Below are 18,574 nucleotides of genomic sequence, written 5' to 3' on the forward strand. Positions count from 1 at the left end.
CCTTTGATCAGCATATAATCAAGGTGAAAATATAAAGTCCAATATATTTTTGCACTTAGCAAATGTCTGCGTATGCTAATGTGTTTAGTGTACAGGACAGCCCCCAAACATCACAGAGTTACCCAGCCCAAAATCTCAATAGTGCCAAGTTTGAGACCTGGCTTAGTGGGACACACTAGTATGATCCTCACTTTATGAAGAGAACACTGAAGAACACATGAGTGACAGCAGCTTAACAAGGACACACTCCTAATAAGTGACAGAGCAGAGATTTGACCCCAGATCTGTCTGACCCACACTCATAACTCTTGCACACATGCTGACTTTCCACTCTTCACCAGAGAGAGTGGACACGTTCCAAAACACAATTTTTCAATTAAGGGGTAGAAAGTATCTGGCCAATTTTAACAGTTGCATCTCCCATGAGAATTGCAGTTTCTTACCTTAATTTTGTTTACTTTAAATTACCAAATATTATGGCTCCCCACCTTGATATCCAATGAAAACAAAATAGCAAATAAAAGTGCAACTCGTACTCACCAGGTTACACATTATGTACATATAAAGATTGAGGCTCATCTGTAATTTCCTACATGTTTCTAAATTTAGGGGTTCAGAAATACTTTAAAAACTCGTGCAAAAATAAACTAATAAACTTTGGGAAAGTATACCTAATTTCAAGAACTTCATTAGCGTCCCCATTGTAAAACAACCCAGGATAACCTTGGAAGCCTTGGGTTCAAGCAATAAAATTGAACTGTAGGAGATGAAAGTAAAGGATCTCAGGTTCCCTCCTTAGTGCCCCGCCCCGCCCCAGGAAGAATTTTTATACCTTTTTTCCTGGTTCTTCAAATGGTGAGGTGCTTTTGTATGATAAGATTTCACACAGTTAATTAATGTGCATCTGATTGAGCCTTTCTAAGCTGAATATTTCCCCAGATATTTGAAATGGATATGAAATTTTACATTGGGCTATGTATCTTTAACTAGACAAGTAGAAATAAATACTGTTTTTATCAGCTTTCTACCCTGTGTGTTCCTGAGGGAAGGATGATTGATTTTTTCCTAATTATGTTTATTTTCCATCAAAATAAGACATAGTTTACAACATCAAATAATAATAAAAAGGTTTATAATGAAAAATAGTAACCCTCTGTCACAGCTCTTCCCATCCTGACACTTCTCCCCAAAGGCTCTCCTTTTCAACTCTATTCTCTGTTTCTTCTATTTATTTACCTACATATTTCTATGTAAAGTTGTCATATTGTTATTCTTGTCACACTGCGGTTGAGAAGTCAGCTCTCCTATGTAGCAGCTCTTTCCTTTCTTGATGTACCCTCCCTCCCCCAATCCTCTCAGTATATTTATACAGGTCCTCAATCTCTTATCCTAGCCCCAGGGGCCAAATACGTTTCAGAATTCAGAATCTGGAGGACTTTGGAAAGACGATACACTCAAATACCATATATTACTTAACACCTCCATTCAGATCTGAGGCAACACTCCATAATGAAATACATATTTCTGCAACAAAAGATGAATATAGATGCCAAGTGAAATAAATAAGGAATATAAATAGACTCACATCAGCTCAGGTCAAGTTTTGCCATCAAACAATGTTGCAAACTTACAAAAATCTGTTGCTTTGCAGAGCTTTTTGGATCTCAGAATTTAATATAAAGAAATATGGACCTAGATCATTATTTGGTTAAATCAGTAATCAGTGTTTGCATTATTATGACAATGTAAATATTGTTCAGTGCTGAATCAGGTGATAGGGTAGGTGCATATGATTATGTGTTTTCACATGTAATCTTTTGCTTTTTCTGGAGTTAACTGCCTTGTTTCTTCATTAGCTTATTTTTCTATATACTCAGGACTAGTTTTTTCCATGCTTTAATGGGTCTGACAGATCCTTTCAGTATTTATTCTGTGGAAGCCTTCCTCCTGTGATCTTCTGTCCTCTTCCATCACACATGAACTGGCTGCTTTTCAGGCAATTGCATCACTACCATACTTTGACTTTCTCTTATCATTCTTGTGTCTTACTCTTTCTTGGTTTACACCATCATTTCCACAAATATTCTCTAACAGGTTCTGAAGAAAGGGAGCTTAAGAAGTTACTTTGTATTGAGTCTGTGTATTATATTGCTGGGTAGAGAATTTAACATGAAAACAATCTTTACTCGGTATTTTTGAGGCATCTTTTTCTAGTTTCTGGTTTCCAACATTGCTATTATTGAAAAGTCCAACGTCATTCTGACTCCTTTAAAATGACAGTTTTTCCCTGTGGACACTTTTAGTATCTTGTTTTTATTTCTAGTCTTCTTAGTGTGAAACTTTTTAAATTCTTGTGGTGGACATGTAGTAAATATGTTGAATCAGAAAACTAATTTTCTTCAACTCTTGGAATTTTTCTTATATTTTACCTTGGATGATTTCCTCTCCTCAATTTTACCTCATATCTTTGGAATTCCTATTAGACTTAGACTCAAAATATTTTCTTCTGAAGTTTCCTAACTTTATGGGGAAAATAAGATGGCTTAATATCTTTCTATCTTGAATTTGAAAAACCACCGAGTAATCATTATTTTTTTGACACCAACACCTGAGATTTAGATGGTGACATATGAATGATGTTACAATCATGCTTTTTCTCTGACTACCTCTGAAAATTCCCTAAATAAAACAATCTGTTCTATTTTAACAGACATTGAATTAAAGTATGGGGCCCTTGACTGTCTGATGAGATTCCACTCCTGGATTTTGCCCTTCTACTTACTAGCTCTGAGATTGCAGTTAAGCCACTTAAATTTCCCTGTTCCTTAGTTTTCTCATTTATAAAATGGATGTAATAATTTGACCCACTTAATATTGTTATGAGGATTAAATAAATTAATACATGGAAAGCCCATAAAAGATTTGATGGCAGAGTTAACAAAATCAAGAAATTTGAGGTATTATTACTATTTTCATGACAGCATCTCCAGTTTTTTAGGCAATCCTCATTTCTGAAATAGGGGTATTCATCTTTCTTTCATGTTCAGTTTAATAAATGGCTCTGAAAAAGAGTCTCCCTAAAATGACAAGAATCATAATGCTGATCACTAAGTCTACGTGCTTCAGGCATGGTAATTTACATGTTTGTTTGCCCACCAAAGAATCTGCTTTTCCCCTGGTGACTGTTAATGTCAGGAAAAAGAACACAAGTGTGGGCATCCAGCATGGAAGATGGTGAGCCTGCATGTAAGTACAGATTCTAGCAGCACTTAAAAAATAGTCAATATGATTATACATGGACAGAGACTAAGAAAGAAAATAATGTGATAGAATGATGGAATGTCTATTATTTTCAAAGCTAACTTGTTTTTATAATAACTAAGAGAAAAATAAATAAATAAAGGGAATGCCCAGAATTCCAAACACATGACATACAGAAAAGATAAAAGCCAACAGCTGAGAAGGCACAAATGCCGGGTTGAATGCCTCAGCTAGGACTCTACAAGCTTTTATCATTTAGCATTGGGACATGCTTTGGTATTCTTTTTTATATCCCCTCCGATTTTCTGCCTAATTTTCTTATCCTTTCTTTTAGACAAAATTGTATTTTAGCCTGTTGTGTAATAATGGAAATAGATGAAAGAATGGAATGGGTCAAGTGGCGAGTAAGTGAACCCTTCAATCAGAAGACAGTAAGAGTCAACTTTTGGGTCTGTTGTCTTTTGCTCATTAGGAATGATGTTCCCGACATTCAGTGACATCCACTTGGCCCCCTTTTCTGATGAGCAGCTCTACATGGAACACTACTCCAGAGCCAACTTTTGGTAATGTTGTCCTTTCCCTTCCTTTTCTTTCAGAGTAAAACAGGGTTTCTAAAATGATTGACATTTTGGTTCATATATTGGGGCAAGGGCTGTCCTCTGCACTATAGGATGTTTACCAGTATCCCTGGTGTGTACCTACTAGATGCCAATGGTGCCTTCCCCCCGAGTTGTGACAACAAAATGTCTCCACACATTGCTAAATGTCCCCTTGGGGGCAAAATCACTCCTCATTGAAAACTCCTTGGGGGCAAAATCACTCCTCATTGAAAATGGAAGTAGACAAATTGGCTAACTGCATATGCAGTATCAAACACCCAAAATACTATCCCGATGGTAAAGTTACATTAGCCCCGCCCCCCTGCCTGCTGTACGTCCCCTCCACTTTTCAGCATCCATTCCTTTGGTTTAGGGCTATGGCTTCTCTTAGAGCATGCCTCTGTCAGAGAACATACCAAACAGTACAGCTCAGTGTAAATGAGTCGATCAAACTTTTTTGGAGTTTTCTTATTAATTGGCTGTTGGCTTTTCAGCAGTTCACTTCACCCTCTGAGACCTAATATCTTCATTTGTCAAATGAGAACTAACAGAAAATTCCTACCACCTGGCATTTTTTTCTGAGAACTGGTTTTTATAAGGAGAAGGAGGGAAGGAAAATGATGATATTAGACCCATGGATGGGAGAAACAGAATGGATATCATCCGTGTGGGAATGTTAGGTGTGTAGGAGAGAGCACAGGCATGTGCTGGCAGATGGATGTGGATGGATGCTAAAATTTAAGCTTTGATTTCTGGTTGAAGTATGCAGAACCCTCGAATAGAGGTATCCAAAGTTGATTTTCTGGGTTTTCTCTTTGTAATTCTATCCCTTGGTGAAGGGGCAGCAAATAGGAGGTGCTTTGGTTTCCTCGGCTACAAAATTCTATGAGGAGTGGGGTCAAAAGGCTAACATTTTTCTTTTTCTTCACTTTTTTTCTTGCGAAATAGGCCTTCCAACCAGAGGCATAGCATGTCCTGGATTCTGCTAAATTTGTAATTCTGAAACTTCAAGCCACAGAACTTTCCAGTGGGGGAGAATGGCTTCTTGGTGTTTGGGGGGCAATGAGGTGAGGGAGACCGTAATTATGATTGTTGTTCTATAAGGTCATGCTGACCTAAATGTTTCTCTTTTAAATGTGACCTTCTGACTCAATGAAGAAGTTGGAGAGTTAAGAGTTTAGATAACAGAGTAGACCAGACTAGTGGGGGAGGTTGGTTGTCCAGGCATTCCTTATGTGACCTTCCAACGGCCATCTTATTACCTTGAGAATATTAATGATCATAGTGGACCGGCTAGGTTCCCCGTCAGCATATAAACATGCTGCTATTTATTCTATCTAAAGAGAAAAAAAATAAACTTTTTTATATCTCACTTTCCCAGTCAACCACCACTCATCTCTTAATTTCCTTTGCAACAAAATTCCTCAAAAATGTTGTCTGTACTCAACCATCTGTAAGTATCCCTTCAGTTTCTTTCAAGATATTCCGCCAAACCTCCCCTTATCAAGGTGACCAGTGCCCTGACTGTCACATTGCTAAATCAAGTGATCAATTCTCACTTCTCAACTTATTTAACCTACTGGCATTTGAGGAGCATTTGAGCAGAATGTGAAATACTTATTTGCCCCACATTTTTAAAATTTTCCTCCTGCCTCACTGGTGACTTTCTCAGTCCTCCTCCAGGTGTTACTTGTCTCCTTAACCTCTTGATGATGGAATGCCCTAGGACACAGTCTGTGGACTTCTTCTCTGTCCACAGTTACTCTTTTGGTGAGCTTACCCATTCACAAAGTTCAAATACTATCTGTACACTAATGATTCCTAAGTGTATCTCTCTAGCTCAGACATGTCCTGTGGACTCCACGTTTTTCCATAGCCAGCTCCCTCCTGGACATCTCCCTTTGGAGAGACTTACCATCTCCAAAACTCCTCATCTCCCCCACTCCCATCTCAAACCCGCTCTATTCATAGTCTTTCCGCCTCAATTGCTGACAGCTTTCTCCTCCCAATCATCAATCCCAAAACCTTGAAGGCCTCTTTTTGTACCCCATATGTAAACCATCAGGAAATTATGTTGGTTCTACTTTTAAAATATATCCAGAATCTTACCAATTCTCAGTATTCCCCTTTTATCTCAATACTATCATCTCATCTCGATTACTGCAATAGCTTCTTAACCTGTCTGTTCCCAACATTCCCAATACCTTCCAGTGGGTTCTACCCAGTTTGGCTCCTCATTTCCGACTACCATGTTCAATCAGTTCCAGCCACTCAAGCTTATTTGCTGATCTTCAAACATATCAGACATGCTCCCATCTTATGGACTTTGCATTTGCTGATCTTTTTATCTAGAATACTTATTCCTCAGTATTTACATGGCTATTTCCTTTACCTCCCTAAAGTCTTTATTAAATGCCATCTTCTCAATACCACCTTCCTAGACCATCCTGTTTAAATTGACAGCCATTACCCTCCCCAATTCCATGTTTTTCTGCTGTTTTTTTTTTTCTCTAGCTCTTATCACCTCCTAAAAGATATGTTATTCCTTTATTATTGTTTATTTTCTGTATCCTAATATAATGTAAGCACTGCAAGGGCCAGAATTCTGTCAGTTTTCACTAACGTCTTCCAAGCACCCAGAACAGTGCCTGCCACAGGTAGGCCCTCAGTAAATATTTCTGAATAAGTAAAAACATCAATAATCTCAAGCACATACAGAAATAATTACTATTGAGATTTTAGTTGATGTTTTTCCAATTTTTCTGTTCTTTTACTTTACAAAATTAGAATCATACCATAAATCCCATCTTATAGCTTTTTTCCTTTTTTTTTGTAATATGACAGTACCTTGTTCTCATATTTCTTAAATATTATTTTGCTACAGAGTATTTATGTGGCTCTCTCATAATTTATTGACTTAAACACCAATATTGGATATTAAATTATTTTAATTACTGTTTGAATCCTGTAAATTCTATAAGCAATAAGACTAAAATATTGTTTCTATATCTACAAGAATGTAGAATTTTATAGATATCTATATTCTAAATTCTATAGGAATTAATACTAAAGTAAGTATCCTCTTACAGAAATCTTGGTGTGCATTCTGTTTGTTTCCTTACAATAAATTGCTAGAAGCAGAGTTACTGGACCAAAAGGTGTGAAGAAGAAACTTAAAAAAAAATTGTTCTTATATATTGCCAAATTGCCCTGTGGAAAAGTTTTACCAATTAACACTTCCACCAGTTGTATATGAGAATGTCTGCTGAGTCTTGCCCATACGGGTGTGTGCTTTTTTTTTTTTTTTTTAAATGCCAATTTGATTTCCAAAAAAAATGCTGGCCAGTTTATTTTTAATCTGTGTTTCTTCAATAGCTGGTACATTTGAATAGTTTTATGTTTAGTCAATAAACACAAAAAATATTTTAAAAATACATATAGTTATCAAAATTCACATACTTTGCTTTCCTTCTTATTCCCCTCTCTTTATAAAGTGGTTTCTGTATTAGACTACTAGCAGGTGTGCTTTTTGTTGCATCAATCCCGAGAACATGTGGTGAAATCTTACATGATTTTTGTTAAAAGAAGCGAAGAAGTGGAAATGGCTGAGAGGAGGGAGGGGTGTATTCTGAGGGAGTGTGCTGAGAGACTGAGGAACAACTAACAGGCTAAATAAATGAGAACATCAAATATAATCACTTGTCAGTCCTCATCTGCTCTCCTGTCAGCAATACTTGACACCATGGGCTCTTCACTTCTGGAGCCTAAACCTGATCGTCTTACTTCCTATTGGCCCGAAATTCTCAGTCTCCTTTCCCGACTCCTTCTCTTGATCCAAATCTTTAATATTGGACTGACTCCAGGTTAGTTCTTCAATGTCTACTCTTTCTGGCTACACTGATCTCAGTCTCCTAGCTATCAATACTGTCTTTAGGCCAATAGCTCCCATAGTCAGAACTCTAGCCCATACCTCTCCCTAGAACCATAGATTCTGGATGTCCATCTGGCTGTTAACAAGTCTATTTGGATATCTGTTGGGCATATTCAATGTAACATGTTCAAAAGCAAGCTGCTGATCTTCACTATCACCATCCCTCACCCACTCCTGCAAATCAAAAACAAAACAAGAAAAAACAAAAAACACTGCTTCTACAACAGTCTTGAAATAGTCTCTCAACTCACTTCCTCTTTTTAAACACCCAAAATGATCTCGCTAATATATAATTCAGACCATTTTCTTCTGCATAGTAAAAGCCAAAGTTCTCACAATGGATGGTCAAACTATGGATCTAGTTTTACTTGCTGTACCTCTGATATCTCCTGCTACTTGCTCTCTTACTCTCTCTACTGTGGCCTGACTGTCTAGTCTCTTTGCTTCCTCTTGAACGTACTGGGCTTGCTCCCATCTCACAGCCATTCCTCGGCCTGAAACACACATGGCCCTGCGGCTTGCTCTCACCTCCTTCAGGTCTTAGCTTACATGTTGTCTTCCCAAGGAGACCTTCTATCAATTAAAAATTGTCATCTCTTCTCTCTTGGAAACATTTATCCTACCTACTTCTCCCTCATTTTCCTCTAGAGCACTTATTGTCTATCATCTTCCATATTTTATGGTATTATTTATTTTATTTAATGTCTATCTCTTCCCATGAGACTACAAGTTCCACGAAAGTGGCTGTTTACTGCTCTGTCCCCATCATTAGCTATTAACCTAGCTAATAGTAGTTATTCAACACATTTTTGTTAACTAGAAGATAAATACATTGATTTATAAGAATCTTTTATATATTAAGGGTATTAAGACTGTTGTATTTTCTTCAGAGTTTTCAATTTGCCTTGTAATCAATCTTCTTTGTGGTTGTTTTTACTACAATAGACAAAGTTTGTTTATGTAGCGAAATCTACCAATATTTTCTATTGTAGTTTTTTTTTCCCTCTTTTATTTGGGAAAGGGCTTCCTCATCCTGAATCTGGTATTAACTTCCTTCTGCTTCTTTCATGTTTCACTTTTTCCATTTCATATTTTAAAATGTAGTTAACTCTAAAATTCATTTTAGTTTAAGTATATTGTAAGCATATAGCTTTACCCTTTCTAATAACTAGTGATGGAGTTCTCTCTTAGTAGACAAAATTACTACATTGTGATGTTAGCAGCCATTTACAAAATTAATAATTTCCTTTTCTTGATTAAGATTTCATGGTCCTTATTAATTAAGATTCTGAAAAATATCTGCTGAGAGTAAGGCTCGGTCATGAAGACTCATCATTCTCAGCTGTAAAACTTTATGTGATGGCTACTACTGGTATTATTGAAAATAATTGGTTCAGAGGTTTTAAACCAAGGCCTTTAAATGCAATTTTAAATGGATTTTCATATAAAAGAATATATATCTATAAGATCAATTAAGAGAAATAACCAGATGCCCTCATGAAGTGTGAGATAGGACTAGTTTACCTTATTACATTTACTACGGTTGTAGAACATAAAAGCATAGGCAAACAGGTGGCACTGAAAAGTTGGATGAATCAGACTCTAGAGCCAGACTGAACTGTGTTTAATTCTTGGTTCTGTCAATTACTAACTGTAAAACCTTAGCCAAGTTAATTTAATCTCTCTGAGACACAATTTCCTTATTTATAGATTAAAGATAAAATATTACCTACCTAAGGATAGGGGGATTTCAGTTTCAGCGATGTTTCCTCTACTTGTACTTTGCTACCATAATAGCCTTTTCTTCACGGGGCAGAGTAAGAGTTCTGCCAAATGCTGAATATATCTATCCCAATTGTACATTCATGGACTGGGGAAATAACCACAGGGTGGATAATGAACCCTTTGGACACCCTGTGCGATGGACTTGATGCAAATCTTCATTTACTCCTTGTCCTCCATAAGCCTGCAATAACCAGAGGTGTTCTAAGTTCTCTAGTATCAATATCAGTTCAGTGCTCGCTTCAGCAGCACATATTCTAAAATTGGAATGATCAATATCAGTTCAGCCTTCTAACATTCCTTTAAAAATTGGGATATTCTTTCTCCAATGTAGTTTCTTTGTCATAGAAATCCAGGTCCCTTTGGAGAAGGATTGGGGAATATTTACCAAAGGTGCTTGTGGTGGCACTACAGAGTCCTTCAGGGGACTGGGCCTCCACTTCAGTCATGGACCAGAGGTCTCTGGATCCATAATTCAGATCTGGAAATTAGATCTGGAAACTGGCCAAGGGATTCACTGTTTTGATTGTGACAGCTGATATCATTCTGCTCACCAGCTAGCAAATTTTTGTTGTTGTTGTTGTTATACAAATTGAGCACTATCCTAATGACTGTACATCTATCTCACCTTTCTGGTCACACAAGGATCTGTTAGCAGCTATCACAGATCCCTGTGGGTCAAGGTACCTTCACTGCCACTCAAGCCTTGCTGTCCAACACAGTAATTATGTCATTCTTGCCTATGACAGTTAATTACTGCCTTCTTGCTTCTGACACTCTGAAATGTCATTCAAATTGTGCTCATTAGGAACACAACTTAATGGCAACACCACCTATTATTGATCTACTGAGGACAGCCACCCTAAGCATCTCAGAAATGCCACTGCTCTCTCACTTTCTCTGTTACCTTTATGAAAGTAGGGTTTCCTGGGCTTTGCCTGAGAACTTAGCCTGGTGAGCTGTTCTTAGGTCTTCCATAATAAATCCTTCTAGCATTTTCACATCTCTGAACCTTCTGACCCTCCTCAATACTATACTGCAAAACTTCTGGAATCTCTCTACCTTGTTAACTATTGGACATCATGATGACTGAGCTTCAAAGTGACATCCCAGGGAGACTATTAGGACTAGAATCTTTCTAGAACATTGAACCCTGAGTGCCCTATATCAGTAAATTGTACCCTATCCTAACTTATATTCTACCCTCCCCAGTCCAAAACCCTTACAATTCACTCTAGTACATATTTATCTGGTTCTTAGCAGAAAATAATAACAAGCTGCTTTCTGCAGTTTCTTAGGTATGTAAGTTATCTCCTCCTGGAATAGAAATTGTACTTACTGTGCTGGAGTCCATCAGCCTGACAGTAGTGAGGGACTGCTTAGAGGCAATGGGCAATAGTGCGGCAGATCTGGAGGGGAATGAAATTACCTTTCAAGACACAGGCTTCAGGAGAAGTTGTGCAGTCTTCAGGCAAAAGGAAGCTGTTCTCCACTGAAAACATGGAAGAGAATTCTGCTTCTGCTGGCCTGAAGGATTCTAGGGAGTTGAGAAGGTGTTTTCAGGATTCTCTGCCACTCAACTATCTCAATTTCAGGTCTCAGAGCACTACCGTGATACATGAGTTCTGTCAAGGTTACACATCTAATCTCCTTTGCAGCTCTTCTATTACTGTTTTACTGTCTTGTCACTACATAGCTCAATGTTTTACCTTCTACATTTACTGCATCCTCATTAACCACTAGTGAGACCATTAGTAGTTGTGATGAAACTACATACCAAGGGATATCATTCCCCACTAGCAATGAGAATTCTATTGTCATCAAACTAGTAATTTCATCTTGAGGGTCTACATTCTAGGGCCACACCTCATATTGACTGTCTTAGCTTGGATTACCTAGGAATTGTGGTCTTAGGCAAAACTTATAAGCTACAGCTTTATTAAAGAATGCAGTACCAATGAAACAAGAATGAGGAGACACAAGAGTGAGGCAGAGAAAGAAGAAGAGCTAATGCAAAAGTATATTACTGAGCGGACCACCGCATGAAATGAAACACCACGAGATTGCTTTATCCCTCAGGACCGTCTTTAAGGAGTTGAATGAACTCTATCTCAGGACAGTTTATACAGAGAGTGAAAGAGAAAGTGAATTTATTCACTGGCTCTTATCTCCCCATTAGTCAACTGTTCAGCCCTCAACATTAACTAGCCTGCAGTTTTGGGTTGTACTGCATGGGCACCAAATGGGTCTCATGGCATCTCCTGCCCGAGTCAGCATGGATGCCCCATGACAGAAGGGGAGAAACACCCAGTGCAGACCTGAAGTGAGGTATTGTTGGGTTGTGCTCATGTGGGGTCAGATGAACCCACACCTTGACATAGCGGAGGCAGAACACTTGGCTGAGGATTCCACAGATGGGTAGGACTGAGCTGATGAGACAAGTAAAAGGTGATATACCACCTAAGGAATCAAAAGTAAAAGAACCAATTTCCTTTTCATAGTATTGTGAGTGGGTGGTGTGCATTCATCATGCCTGAGAAGGGTAGAACCATTTGAGTGATATTGGGGATGCTAGTGGTGGATGGCCATTATTGTCAGTTGTTCTTTACAGAAATTAGAAGTCTGTGCTTGCAAAGGACAACAGAAGATGAATGTAAGTAGAATTCTGCCACAGGCAATGAGAGCTTCCTCCTCTCACCTTTCTGCTGTGAGTCTACTAAATGCCTTGTTGACCCTGATACTGTTGAGAAACACATCCTTCTTAAGGAAATGTATTCAGCTGAATGGACAAGCTGCTAAATTCAACTAAGATAATGGATGGCTTATTCCTAGGCTAATTATGCCCCCAAACTGAAATTTCTACTAAAGGTGCTTTTGGCATAGGTAGAGTTTTAAGTATTTTGGTCTTTCTCAAAACTATATTTGGCCCTGATAGTCACTGGTTCATAAATATACCCTGTATATCAAATAAGAGCATTTCAAATTGCCACGTAATATAACCAAATTTTTGTCAGAAGCTAAGTGTATGTGCAAAATATCACCGAGAAAGAAATTTTGCAGGAATACTACCATGGCCAATGCAATTATGTTTTGATTTTCATAGGCCACTTCCCTTGTTTCATTGTATTTCAATGATTCCTGGAACTGTAATATCCTTTCAACTATTCAGTATTTCTTATAGATATTTCCACTAGTTCTCTATATCTACAACTCTTGAACTCATCTGGCTTTTGTTCATAGAATGAGCCTCAATTTCTACGTTCTTTTTATGTAACCTATGTCAAACCCATAGCTCTTCCATAATATTCTGCCACAGGGCCCGTACACACCCAGACTTGTGTAGTCAGGGATATAGTACTTCAGTTTCTAGATCTTCTGACAGCAGAGCTCTTATTTTATTAACTGTTTTCTTTAGTTAAGAAATTTTTGGTTTTAAGTGACCCAAAACCTAATGAAAAATGGCTAAAGAAAAGAATACTTCTCAGTAGTGTATCTGAAGAGCCTAAGTGTAGATTCAGCTTCTCAGGCACAAATGGATTCAGGGCACAGACACTCTCATTGGGCCCAGGTCTCTCTTTATGCCTCAGATTGGCTCCATTCTTGGATAGGCTTTTTACTTATGGCTGGTGTGTAAATTTTGGCAAATCCACAGACTCATAGGTTCATGTCCACTTCTCCTTAGCAACAGTTTGACAAAAGTCTTAGACTTAACTCTCTTTGAGTCAGATATTTAACCCTGGGTCCATTGCTAAGACCAGGGAGAGAAATGCTCTGATTGGCTGTGACTGAGCCACATGCCAAACTTCAGAGCTGAAGGCAGAGTCAGGACCATCCAAACTGCAAGAGCTGAGAGTGGGGACGAGGTGCCTCCCAAAAAAAGGTCTGGTACTGTTACCAGAAGAAGAACAAGCAAAGATGTCCACCGTAGTTATTTTGATGGATATATGCTTCCTTCCAATACGGGCTTCCACAGATCCAATTCCTGTGCAAACCAGTAATGTCTAGATTTGCATTGGCTCACCTGTGAGTACTCCATGGATTCCTTTACAGAATCATAGGCTTTTTAAAATTTTTACGAAAGAAGCACAGTCTGAAGCTCGGTTTATTTTAAGGAGACCCATGCACCCATTTCCCCCTCTTTTCTTATACTAAAAAATATATTTTTACAAATACCAAATGTATATAAATATAGCTCATGTAAAACATAAGCCATATTACTTTTCTAGGGGTTAAGTCAGCAAAACCAGAGACATAAAGAGCTGAGCATCTTTATAAATACTACTTTATACAATGGTATGTCTGCATTCTGCTAATGCAGAAAATTGTGAGAAACAACCAAGCCTCAAGTCCTGCTTGGTTGTTTGTATAAGAAATGTATAAGGAATGTATAAGACATCAAATAAAGATGCAGTTTGTTCCTCGATACTCATCCTTCTCCTACCGGGCACTCCCACGGGGCCTTTCCAACCACCCTCTTAAGCTGCATGCGCAGCACCATGTGTAACTTAGGTGATGTTTTTAGATCCTTGCTTTTGGTTTCTGGTTCGTCGGGTTATATATGTCTCTCACCAGGTTGGCATACCCTTGATTGTTAATTTTGGTAGAGCATAGCACACACTAAGATACCCAAAAGTTGATTAATTGTCAAACAGCCAAATAAAGTGTTCTCTCCCTCTTATCTCCTTCCTTTTCTTCCTTTTCTTTATTTTGTGATCTTTTTAAAGAAGGGGACTTTTATTGGAGCTGAGTGATTTTTGTTTGTTAGATTGAAGTAACAAAGATTTTTATTAAAATAAAATGTCTGAGTTGTGCTATGAGAGAGTGAGTTCATTAGCCAGAGAAAGGAATGCTTGTGTTAGAGCAGCCCTCTGTTGAATCTGGAAGACCAGGGCTTACTTCTGCAAGAGAACCTAAGGTCATATCACTCTTCTTCCAAGACGGATCCGGAACACTGGCAGGGAAGAGATGTGTGGAGGGGAAGGAAGGACAAAAGGCCAAGGTGAACTAGAGGGCAGACAATAAGAACAAAAGAGGCCAAAGAAGGGAGGTTCTCTTGGATTCTTCCCCAGATTGAGGGGATGTAGTCCAGGCATCAGCACCTTTTCAAAGGTAGGCTCTGAACGGAGAGTGTGGAGAAGTTAGTGTGATGGTAAATGGGTTGCCTCTTTCTCTATACTCAGGGTACGTTTAGGCATAACTAATAGTAACATGATTTCCTTTTGGACCATATTTGCAGGACTTTACAAATGCTGCATGTATTATGGTGGAGGAGGGCAGAGGGAACAGGAGGACACTTGGAATTTGGAAATCAAGACAAAAGATTTTTCATCAGTGGATTGGACTTAGCTACACATGTCGACTCTGCCTTATGCACTCATAAAGCCACCACAAGTTAACTTGGAAAATAAAACTCACATATGATAAAAACAATGGAAGTGATCCCCAGCTTCCAAGTCAACAGATTCATTTCCTGATCCATCCCCTCACAATGTATCTTAGGAGACCCAGAGAGATGCCAGCTCCCATCTGCTTTAATTATTTGATGATGCATTTCAGAAGGAGATTTGAGATTTCTAAGAATTAAAAATATGGTCCAGCCAGAAAGTTTTCAAAATCCAGGCAGTGGGCTCTTTGCCCACAGCTCTCCGTCTGCCCCAGGAATGGTGCCCATTTGCACCACACTGATGTGGCTGCTGGGTTTTACTTGGCACTGAACACACAAAGCAAACGGCACAGGCTGGGCCCCTCTGAGAGCTGTGGTTGTGTGCAAAGAATAGAGAGCCGTTCTCAACCTCAGCCACTGCCAGGTGGAAGGCTGTCTTTGCTCTTGGGGTTTCTCTTTCACCTACTTGGCGAGGATTCTAGAGCAGCTAGCTTAGTAGTATTCAACTCTTATTGCAAATTAGAATCACCTGTCGAGCTTTGGCAACAAACAACCACTAGGGCTACGCCCCAGATTGAGGGGATGTAGTCCAGGCATCAGCACCTTTTCAAAGCTTTTCACAGGAGACTAAAGGAAGAACAAGATGGAGTCCTTCTTGGATCCCTGGGAAATTCTGTCTTCCTTTCTGTTTCTGTTTGACCCTCCCCTCCTCACCCCTCTCTTCCTTTCCCTCTCTTTCCCCCTCACTATTTTTCTCCTTCTCTCTCCATCCCTTCCTTCTCTCCAATAAAAATTTTTTGTGACAATGACTTATTTCTTTAAGAACACACTCACTTTCCTTCTAAATAATGAAAAGATTGTATAAATGTACAGCGTTCTGTTTCCAAGTATTTTCTAGGATTGTAGGAGACTTGTTTTCAATGTGTGTGTTTATAAATGATATGTAGCACTATTTGACTTTACCTGTGGGCCAGCCTGGCTCTGGTCCATGGTGGAAGGAGAAGATTAGGAAACAAGTAATGAAGCTGAAGAAACTTGGGGGAATGATTTTCTGTTTCTCCATTATTCTTATTTGCACCTGTTCCTACACATAGGGCCATTTAGGACACCAAGGACTCAATTCATTCATTAAATAAATATAAATAGATAGATACATGGGTAGATATTTTCAGTCTTAACAATATGTGAGGCTTTGCGCTAAGTGCTATGCACTGAAAAAGAAAATACTTCTGCTTTTAAGTGAGTAAAACGTAAAGATTTCATTATAACACAAAGTTTTACATTTTAAATGGAAATATCTGATACATAAAAATTGAGTAGGAATTAACAAGGCAAAAGAGAGAAAGGGACATTCTAGGAGAAGGGAAAACAAGCGAAGGCTCAGAGGTGAGAAATGGGACAAGCCCTTCGGGATGTGTAGGTCGCTCAGTGGGGCTTGTGTTTCCTTGGAGGTTGAGCACTGGCTGTTGACTTAATATTATTAGGTGTCCTTGCCACCCGTGAGAGCATCTGAAGCTTTGCTTCCTGCTTTAGAGCCTCGCTTTGGCTGGCCTTTCCATCAAAGTCTAACTGCATCACAATTTTTTTAATGTTTATTCTGTGTTTGTTTTTCTCTGTCTCCCCTATAGGTTGACGGAAGCGGGGGTTAGAGGAGGATGGAGACTGATTAATTGAATTCCCATCTGATTCACAGGCTGTACAACACATACACACACACCCTTATTATCTACCTTCTTTTCCATCTCAAGATAAAGGCCTTCAATCTTGAATTATAAGGTCCCCAAACCTTTCTGGAGTTGGGCCTTGGCATTTGAGTTTTCAAAAAGATCTCCCAAGTAATCCCGTGGTAGCAGTCCCCTAGTCCCTAGTGCTCATCTAAAATTCAGAGGATGTTAGTCAACATTTGCATAGCAGTAACAAAATGCCAAGCACTGCTAAACTGCTTCACTTGTAGTAAGTCATTTAACTTTTACTATAACCCTACCAAATGAGCTTATGATCATTCCCATTATAGAAATAAGGAAACTGAGACAGAGTTCGGGTGACTTGCCCAAGTACACAGATAGTTGGTGGCAGAGTTTAAACAAAGCTGCTCTTAATCCACACCCTAGATCTCCATAAATAGCCAAGACTATTAGCCACACAGTACCTGCTGTGCTCCAGGTACCAGTAGTGTGCGGATGAATGCTTTACATCTGGCTCATTGAAGGGAGAAAGCATGATTTGTAGCACTTGCCAATTTCTGTGGTCCAGATGTCACTGATCACAGAATTGGAAAGTAATGTGCACAATAGACTGATGAGCCAGCTTCAGTTCACCACCAGGCACAGCCATCACTCACTTATGACTCTGCCTGGTGTTGGCCACAACAGCAAATGTCATCATGAAAGTTCAGGCCAGTAGCTACAGAAATGTCCAGAGGCTTCGGAAATCCAAAGACATGCTCTGAGTTGGAATAACGAGAAGGCCCAGGAATAATATGTTGGGACCTGGACAGCATGTCAGATCAGGCAGCCACCTTGGACACGAGGTCAAGGGTGGGAGCTCGGAGGCCTTTCTACCCCCAAATAATCTTTCTCAGTGATCTCCCCACAAGTACTGTCCTTTGCCTCAACTACCTCTGCCCTTTTCTCTCCCCCAACCCCAGGTCAAGTACAAGTCTGCAGATTCTTAGAATTTTCTCCTCTGCCATTCACTATTGACCAGTTGCCCTTCACATGTTCTCATCCTTGCTCCAGGGCTAACTAGAGGATCTGTGAGGAGCTCCATGGCATATCACAGCTGTGCTGGGCTTAGGGACTCAGATGAGAAACAAGAGGCACAGTGATTCTTTATGCTGCTGTTTCAGGTACCAGCAGTGCTTCTATGGGGTCAACCTGTCCAGTCTCCGGGGTGCTGCAGTGGATGAATACTTCAGACAGCCAATAGTAGTAAGTGTGTCCTCTTTACAGGCATTCTCCCCATGTGTTTATCTGTTGATTCATTCACTCACTCATTCATGAACCTGGGATATACTGTGCTGCCAGACTCTGTGCTAAGCCATCACAGAAGAGCACTGTGTTTTTTAAGTCTTCCAGCTCTGATCTCCCAGTCAATTTAAAAAATTCTCAGAGAACAATATCGTTGAAAGCAAGGAGATTTGGGGACTGCCTTTCAATTAATAAGTTCTAATTCTCGAACTGCTGAAACCCACCCCATGCACGTACTCAGCCCTCATGTTTGTTCGATAATTCACATCCTTGCATTGATTCTAGTGGCCCAAGGCATATTGAAAAGGAAGCATTATAAATAGCTTAGAACAGGAGCTTCACTGTTCTAAACAGATTTGGGTTTCAACTGTGGCCCCATCTAGCTGTGTTACATTGGACAACTTTAAGTTTGCATTATCTGAAACTCTTTCAGCTGTAGGTAGAAGGAAACCTAACCCAAACTGGCTTAAGCTAAAATGGAATTACTGACCCCCCCAAATTGCAAAGGCTGGAGATAGAGCTTGCTCTGTTGCAAGAATTCAGACAGTGCCACCAGAATCTGATTTTTCTATCCTCATCATTTATCTCCATTTCCTCTGATGTAATTCTGTTCCTAGACAGGACCTCCCCTCATGGTAGCAAGATGGCT

At 39.3% G+C, this 18,574-nt stretch overlaps 1 protein-coding gene across 1 annotated transcript in view; it reads left to right on the plus strand.

Annotated features, from left to right (window-relative positions):
• Positions 1-18,574, plus strand: part of LOC102887693 (histone-arginine methyltransferase CARM1) — a 200,375-nt gene that overhangs the window by 168,835 nt on the left and 12,966 nt on the right. Inside the window, exons 9-10 of the mRNA XM_015594440.2 lie at positions 3,734-3,824; positions 17,805-17,886. Coding sequence (XP_015449926.2) covers positions 3,734-3,824; positions 17,805-17,886 — 173 coding nt within the window. The remainder of the gene's footprint in view (positions 1-3,733; positions 3,825-17,804; positions 17,887-18,574) is intronic.

The sequence above is a fragment of the Pteropus alecto genome, unplaced genomic scaffold (assembly GCF_000325575.1).
Source record: "Pteropus alecto unplaced genomic scaffold, ASM32557v1 scaffold95, whole genome shotgun sequence".
In the NCBI taxonomy this organism is placed as follows: domain Eukaryota; kingdom Metazoa; phylum Chordata; class Mammalia; order Chiroptera; family Pteropodidae; genus Pteropus; species Pteropus alecto.